Source organism: Branchiostoma lanceolatum, chromosome 7, assembly GCF_035083965.1.
Source record: "Branchiostoma lanceolatum isolate klBraLanc5 chromosome 7, klBraLanc5.hap2, whole genome shotgun sequence".
Classification (NCBI taxonomy): domain Eukaryota; kingdom Metazoa; phylum Chordata; class Leptocardii; order Amphioxiformes; family Branchiostomatidae; genus Branchiostoma; species Branchiostoma lanceolatum.
The window spans coordinates 19185424-19194311 of NC_089728.1; the positions used below are offsets into that span (position 1 = coordinate 19185424).

General features: G+C 42.9%; 1 protein-coding gene across 1 annotated transcript; it reads right to left on the bottom strand.

The window, feature by feature from the left end:
* Window positions 1–1005: 1005 nt before the first annotated feature.
* On the bottom strand, window positions 1006–8553 carry LOC136438679 (ciliogenesis and planar polarity effector 1-like). Its single transcript, XM_066433593.1, has 8 exons — window positions 8441–8553; window positions 7611–7746; window positions 6219–6577; window positions 4892–5001; window positions 4104–4269; window positions 3652–3746; window positions 3008–3190; window positions 1006–2092 (listed from the first exon to the last, which is right to left on the bottom strand). Exons 2-8 carry the CDS (start codon window positions 7723–7725, stop codon window positions 1006–1008), a joined length of 2115 nt encoding a protein of 704 aa, XP_066289690.1. The 5' UTR covers window positions 7726–7746; window positions 8441–8553.
* Between the last annotated feature and the right edge of the window lie 335 nt (window positions 8554–8888).

Genomic DNA, 8888 nt, shown 5'->3' on the forward strand with positions numbered 1-8888 from the left:
AACGGAAGTTACAAAATATGTACATTCAAATGAGAACGAGCGATCAACAAGAAGGGAATATTTGCATACTTGGGTCAGGCCTAGCCTTCATGTTTCTGGCTAAACCACAGCCTAGTGTTTGTAGCTGGTGCTGGAGTTGTCCTAACAGACTCAGAATTGCTCTTTTTTCTGATGGTCTAGCAGAGCCCCCTGTCTTCAGTGAGAGGTACTGCTTCACTGTCAGGTTGTACAACAGTTTCCAGCTTTTGGCTAACCTGGCATAAAAAAAGACAACAACATTAATTGAACCTTCCTAATACACATGTTTGTAACAAAGACCGGCATATAAAAAATGTGTTAGGGACAATAAAACCTGTACAACTCTCTGGAATAGCCTATCCAGAAACATCACTGACTCTCCCACAAGTTTTCAAGTCTCGCTGCAAAGTCCACCTCTTGTCCTGCTCTTAAGCTTATCTCTGATCAACCTTCCATCTATTCCACCATGATGCTATAGATAATACAAGACCATTCCCCCTACGATTTTGTGATGACAATGTGCTCATATATTTGCATGGTGGTTAATTGATTCCAATGATAATGTACTGTATCATTATGCATTGTATTGTATTCTATACTATGTATAGTGCAATGATTTTACTGCAGGTCATGTAGATAAGTTGTCTATTCGTTTGTATTTTGTGGGTCAGCCGTTACCAGCGAGAGCTGTCTAGGCTGACCCAGTGTAATGACTCGTCTTCATAGTCAATAAATACAAATACAACAAAAAAGTACATGGGCACAAAACAAGTTCACAATTACAGTACAATGAAAACGTAACATACTTTTGGCCAGGTTTGCCTTGGACCTTACTCCCTGCGTCTGCAAGTCTTTCTGTGCCACTGTTGAAAAATAAACAAACAATACAACATTGGAGCTGAAATCTGATAATAAATTCTGGCTTAAAACATAAATGGTTGCAGTTGTGTTGCCATGACAACAAGCAAGTTTATAGAATGATGATCTCTACCTTCCATGTCCAAGTTTTCCACCTATCCCAGAATTCCACAGGTAGGCCCTGTTCAGCCTCTCTTCTGCAAACCTCAGTAGATGCTGACATCCTGCCAGGGCTTCCAGCTGACCTCTGACCCGAATGTCATGACCTCTGACCCTTCCAAGCAGATGACCTGTGACCCCATGAACCATCCTCACTACACAAGGTAAACAGTGCTGGTGAACCGAATCCCAGTTGGTCATATTCAAGGCATGTCGGAACAACACTAGCGCCTTCGAAACTCCCGATCGTTCCTTCTTTGTCTTTCCTTTCTTCTTCTTCTCTGCCCTCACTCCCTCATCTTGCAGGAGATGGCTGACCAGCTTGACCAGACAGTCCGCTATGTGTCTGGTGATGACCTCAAGCTCCCAAGTCCACTGACCGCTGTATGACAGGCTCAGCCCCCACGCACAGAGTAGAGTAGATGACACACCTTCGGCTAGTTCTAGTGGCGTTTTCGCTTTCTCCGGGCGAACTACGGTCTCGTTCACCAAATCGTGGTCTCCGAAGAATATCTTCCCCTCATCGCCACTTGCGAGTCCCGGTTTGCTCACGTTTGCGCCAACGGTGGATACGTCGCTCTCTGATTGGCTGAGATCCCCGCTGTCCGTTGGCTCTTCGAAAGAGTACCTCGGCAGCCCTCCTTTCTTTACGGTCGAACTCTTTGCGCCTGTGAAACTATTTGTCTCTTCTGTCCTGTTCATGTTTAACATCTTAAGTCCTGTTCCTACTTTTCTCCATTGCGTTACACTCTTTCCCTTGTCACCAAAACTGCTCTGACCAAACACCCTTGTCAAGGTGGCTCCTAACATCGGCCGAACGCCAAGATTCGAGAGCACCTGGTTTGCCTCTACGCAGAGTGTCTTCAAGACATTTGGCGTCGTAAGATTGCTCGGGAGCTGCATCACGGTCACCATGTACCCGTCGGAGCAGAGGATGATGGGAAGGCGGGGATGGGTGGCGATAGAGAATCGCTGTTTTAGCGGGTCGATTTCCGAGGTGGAGGGAGGGGAGGATTGGGAGGCTATCTTAGATGGGTGGATGTTTTCTTGACCTGGGCTGGGATAGAGAGACACAATAACACGCAAAGTTAGTACACCAGTTCTTGATTCCTGTCACCAGGTAATCAAGTTAATTTCGGCTCATGATAGCATAGTTTTTTTTTTCACATTTTATTCACAATATACATCAATGTTACAGCAAAATATATTACACTTGTTACAATGATAGCATAGTTAACACGACAGTCTGTTCGGAACCTGGTACCGCAACTCGCGAAAAAACGTTCTTTTGAGAAGCAGAAAGCAAACAAAGAATGGAAATGTGCAATGGTATGTAATTTATGTTACTGTGTGCAGAAAAAAAAGCATTTCCAGCATTGTAGGCTCCACCCTTAAGTGTTATGGAAAACGACCTGTAGACCACAGCATGTCCAGGACCAAATATAAGGAAGTTTTGCTGCAGTACCAAGGTCGGCCACCAGGAGGCCCAAAACCAACTTTGACCATCGAGTCCACAACATCTACCCGCATACCAAATAGTGTCACATTCCATCTATAGGTTCTTAAGATATCTCGCTGGATACGCACGCACGCACGCACACACACACACAGACTCACACACGCACACGCACACACACACACAAACACACACAGTCCAACAGACCAAAAACTATACCCCCATTTTTTAAGGAGGTAATGAATAGTTACCTGTACATAATGAGAGGGTGCAGAGGCAGGTACAGGCCGGGTCCCATCCCTGAGGTGTTACCAAAAACGACCTGTAATGAATAGTTACCTGTACATAATGAGAGGGTGCAGAGGCAGGTACAGGTTGGGTCCCGTCCCTGTGGTGTTACCAAAAATGACCTGTAATGAATAAGTTACCTGTACATAATGAGAGGGTGCAGAGGCAGGTACAGGCCAGGTCCCATCCCTGAGGTGTTACCAAAAACGACCTGTAATGAACAGTTACCTGTACATGATGAGAGGGTGCAGAGGTAGGTACAGACTGGGTCCCATCTCAACCGAGCAGCCGTGAGTGGTCAGCGTGACAGGCTCTCCCAGACGGGTCAAGATGACCACTGACCCTCGCTTGGTGATGCAGACCAGCAACAGGTCATCACACGTCCACCTCATCCCACAGATCCAGTAGGTTCTTAAAGAAACAGTTTCAAGACATCTTCAATATTAATATCAGGCTAGCCATCATTCTATCAATGCAAATCTTTTTCTGATGCATTTCAATTATTTCACAAAACTGTGCATTGCATTTTAATTCATTGACAACACTGGGATTTCTAATTACCTGCTCATCTGGGCTTCAAAAGCAGTGTGATCTGACCGCAAGGGAAAATTATCAAAAAATTTGTGACGGGGCCACAATAATTTGGGCTTTAGGGACGTCCCTCAGACAGGACGTTAAATGGAGGTCCCGTGTTTGAGGAGAGCCATGCCTCAAGCACGTAAAACTAAAAGAATGGAGTGAGTGGATCAAATATATCTGTCTGGATATGCAGCTTGTACTCTTCAGTACAAACCTGGTGTGTTACGCCATAAGGCGGTTCACCAAGTATGCGATACAAACAAAATGAATGTGCCAACTAAGACATAAAGTACCTGAGTATCTTCGGAGGAAGGTCGCATGTTTTGGCTCCACAGCTACTCATGTTGGCTTCAACAGCAGTGGATGTGAACACAGACACAAACATAACCTGAAACACAAGTTTTCAATGTCGCTGTTAACTATGGTAGACTGGGTGTTTTCTGGGGGAAAATTGAAGGGGGAGCATTGCAAGGGAGGTTTCAGCCTACCACCGTGTGGAGTTTTGCAGAGTTTTAAGTTAAAAATGGGCATTCTAAGGTTTCCTAAGGCTAGGAGGGAAATTACTTTCAAACAGGTCAAAGTTGAAGACTGTGGCCACATGTGACCTAGCAGTTGTCAATCAGAATCTTATGCTTGTCAGTAGATCTGTTCCCTAGGGTAAGGGGGCACATGGTCAGGGCATGGACAAAGCCGTGGTAGCCTGATGTAATACAGGTGGGAATTTTAAGCCAATTTTTTACAATACCTTGGTATCCTTTGGCTGCCATTGGTTACATGCGACAGCTAGCACCTGTCCGTCATTGGTGTAACAGGCCAGGTATGCACCCCTGGATCTGATCAGTGTGCTGTCTGGTACTGCAGCCGCTAGAGGGCGCTGTGCCACCATCCATGTCACAGAAAATGGCATAGGCCTAGGAGAAAAAGAACAAATTTCAAATCATACCAATTAATACATTTTTGAATATCAGACATCCAGGTCGCATGAAAGAAGAATAAAATTGAGTCTTTATTACTGGATTACTGAACCTTAATCTCAGAGTTTTAAACAAAAAACAATGTCGGATGGGCGTTTAAAATGCCTGAGATTGAAAGAAGAAAAACCTCGTATGGGCATTTGAAATGTCTGAGATTAATTAAAATTCAGTGATCCAGTAGTAAAAACTCAATGTTATTCTTCTTTCATACCGATTTATGTATACAGAAATTTTTCATTTACATGTATCATCCTTCTAACTAAAAAATGTAATGTTCCATAAATATAGAAGAGTGTACAGTCCAAATTGCCAAGGAAGACCACTCAGTGGACTGATAAAATCTGGTCTATGTTGACAGGTGGTCACTATACACAGAATTGTTAATGCTTGTCTAAATAGTAAAAACTATCTAAGAGACCACCAAAAAGTGGTCACATTTGTAGTAGGTTGGTCCTTATGTAGAGGTGGTCACTTGTGACTGTATTGCAATTGGTCTTTTTAGTTTTACTTCCGAACAATTTGAGATTTAAACAATTATAAATTATCATTTAAAACTTACCCGTAGGCCAAAGAATCTGCCTTTTCGTGCCAGTGAAGGATGGCAGTTGACACAGTAAAGGTTCTTCCATTGTTAAACACAAAGGAACACCTGCAACAGTTGCCTTGGACCTATGGGGAACAAAAAGGTGAAGCACTCAAATTTTATTGAGGTGAAGCGTAATGCTTTTTTAATCAGCAATCTCCATGGTAATGAATGACATTGACACTGACATCAGTGTCCTTGCTACTGAATAACAATGACATTGACACCACTGTCCTTGGTATGAATGATATTCACACTGGCAACACTGTCCTTGGTACTGAATGACATTCACACTGACAACACTGTCCCTGGTACTGAATAACATTCACACTGACAACACTGTCCTTGGTACTGTATGACATTCACACTGACAACAATGTCCTTGGTACTGAATGACATTCACACTGACAACACTGTCCTTGTTACTGAATGACATTCACACTGACAACACTGTCCTTGGTACTGAATGAAATTCACACTGACAACACTGTCCTTGGTACTGAATAACATTCATACTGACATCACTGTCCTTGGTACTGAATAACATTCACACTGACAACATTGTCCTTGGTACTGAATGACATCCACACTGATAACACTGTCCTTGGTACTGAATGACATCCACACTAACAACACTATCCTTGGTACTGAATGACATTCACACTGACAACACTGTCCTTGGTACTGAATGACATTGACACTGACAACACTGTCCTTGGTACTGTATGACATTCACACTGACAACAATGTCCTTGGTACTGAATGACATTCACACTGACAACACTGTCCTTAGTACTGAAAAACATTCACACTGACAACACTGTCCTTGATACTGAATAACATTCATACTGACATCACTGTCCTTGGTACTGAATAACATTCACACTGACAACATTGTCCTTGGTACTGAATGACATCCACACTGATAACACTGTCCTTGGTACTGAATGACATCCACACTAACAACACTATCCTTGGTACTGAATGACATTCACACTGACAACACTGTCCTTGGTACTGAATGACATTGACACTGACATCACTGTCCTTGGTACTGAATGACATTGACACTGACAACACTGTCCTTGGTACTGAATGACATTGACAATGACAACACTGTCCTTGGTACTGAATGACATTGACAATGACAACACTGTCCTTGGTACTGAATGACATTCACACTGACAACACTGCCCTTGTTACTGAATGACATTCACACTGACACCACTGTCCTTGGTACTGAATCACATTGACAAAGACAGCATTTTTTCCTTAGAAGAGGAAATCAAGAATATGTCCAAACCTGATCTTGAAAGAACACAGCATCGATAGCCACCTCTTTACAGTCCACCTCTGGAAGTTGGGTCTTTCCTCCCCCTACTTTGTACCATCTGCCCGATAGCTCTGTTATCTTTCCTGTGGCTTTCTGAGGTGAAGCCAAATGGGAGGAATGATCGTCCTTCTGCCAGATGTGAACCTTTCCATCCTTACAAACGACAAGGATCTTTCCTCCCTCATTGGAGATGTAGACAAGGTGCCTTCTTGAGCTACTGGCAGTGCTGTCCTCCATGTTGGGGAGGGGGGCAGTTGTTCTCAGTAGATCTGTATCCTTGTGCCATACGAACACTTCTCCTGTTGTGAGGAGGCCTGCTAGGTAAGAACCTGCGAGAGGTATAAAGAAATAAATTATGAAAATATTAAAAATCTGGAGAAAAATCAAACACCTATGATTGTATAATATACAAGGTTCATTGTGAGCCAACCATATAGCTTAGCCAAATACGGGAGTTTTGATTACAGGTGTATCTTGCCAGAATATACCCCTGAAAAAAACATACCCAGGTGTTTTTTCCAGGGGTACATACTTGCCTGCTACACCTGTGCACATAGAATTCAGTCGGATTTGAGCAAAAAGCACCACAGGGCAAGCACAGTCTATGTGGTTTGGGGCCTGATATTGGAATCAGGATATTAGCTAGCAGGGTGTCAGGGCGTCTTCTGGATGCCCTACACTAAGAAAACAAAGAAATCAGACACCCTCCTTTTGCAGGGGACACCTAGAGGGCACCCTGTTTCCCTGGTAACTACATACACATGTACATGATGTGTTCCCCACATATATACTGTGACTGTTGTTTTTGTCCGCATACCAGACACTGGGACAGCATGAAAATTGTTTAACATGCAAAGCTACGTACCGGGTAATTGTTAAAACATCGAGCCCATTGGGGAAGTCTGTTCCCCCCTCAATTTTGGACTCCCTATAAATCCTACCTAGAAGCCTGCCAATGAAAAAGGTAAAGCAGGCATCCTCAATTGAGGTGAAGCGTAATGCTTTTTCAAGTAGGTAGTGGTAGTGCAATGTGGCTTCGCCACGGCTCGAGTCTTTGGCCAAGCACACCGGGTCACCCCTACTCTTCTCGATAAGTGTGTTGGGTTCTTTAATTTTACGTCCAGAGGTTTGATGCTTGAGGCTTACGCCCGAAGCTCCCTCATACACGGGGCCACCGGCTTTACGTCACCATCCGAAAAGACGAATGCAATCCCTTACAACATGTCCGAGCTCGAGTCGACCACAAGGATCCACGGAATTTGATCCAGATGGCAAAGCAGCGGGGTTGCGTTACGGCTTGCACCACAGGGACAAACCTTCTTTTAGAAAAGTGATTATTGAAATAAATGGTACTGGACTCACCATTGCGAGAAGTGTTCATACATAAGGTGTTGGGAAGCATCTTGTTGACTTTGGTGATCTTCCTCTTGGTTTTCCCGGACGGCAGGTAGAGAAGACTCAGACGGCGATGGTCCATCAGTAACAGGCTCTCCTTCTACTGAACAATTGAGGATGTGGATAAATGGAGTCTTAAGAAATGTGATCAAGTGTTTTAGTTCTTTTATTCTATATTTATTACACTGAAGTAATGGCTAGACTGGGCTAGGCACCCCCATTCTCTTTTGGTTACGCTTACAGAGTTAAGCAGCAGGGAGACGGTTAAACATCGGTATCATAAATTCACACAGCATACAGTTGGTAACAATGAGTAAAATTCCAGCATAGAACACCATACAAGATTTTACAACTCACAGTCTTAACTGACTAAAGGCATATATTTTCTAACTTGCTAGCTATATATAGACTTGACTGTAAAATGTAATGATTTAGGGTTGAGGTGGGGAGATTTTAAGTGCTGTTATTGACAAAACGATTACAATCGCAAAGTTTAAGCTAGAAAAATCTGGGAACAGTTGCAAAATCTTGGAATTTTTTATCATCTGAACTGATATTTCGCACATTTTGAGAGGCAAGTATCAACTGAAAAACATGGAAATATACAACATATACATAATTTCTATGCATATGTAAAGAATTCTTTATGGCAATGCTGACATTCAGACAAAAATATACATGATCCAAAGTCATCGCTGACAAGTAGAATGATCAAATTAAAAGGTCAGACCTTGTGTATTTATCAAGAGTCACATCATATCATATACCACAGTTTTATAAGACAAGTTTGTTGGTACCTTTCCGACCCATGTCAGCTGAGGCCAGGGTTTCTTTCTCTTGATGGAGGCTGACGCCAGGACCTCCAGACTCAGGTGCATCGTGGGAACTTTCACAGGTGCATTCTGGTCCTGAAAGGATGAGGTGGTTTGATTAGATTTTTAGTAGAAGTTTCTAGCCCATCATGTGAGCAAATATACTTTTATTTGAAAGTGAAACTGTACTTGGTAGCTGAAGGTTGAATTCAAAAGAAACACATTCAGAACAGCCACAACTGTGAATAATTTGGACCCTGAAACATAGCTATGATGACTGTTGTAGGGCTTCTTTTGCGTACAGTCTTATACATTAGCCCTATCAACATAGGGCTAATTTATAAGACTGTATATATGCAAAATAAGCCCTTAACAAGCAATGTTAGGGCCCGAAAATCGGATTTTGAAAGTCAATTCATTTAGTCACTTCTAA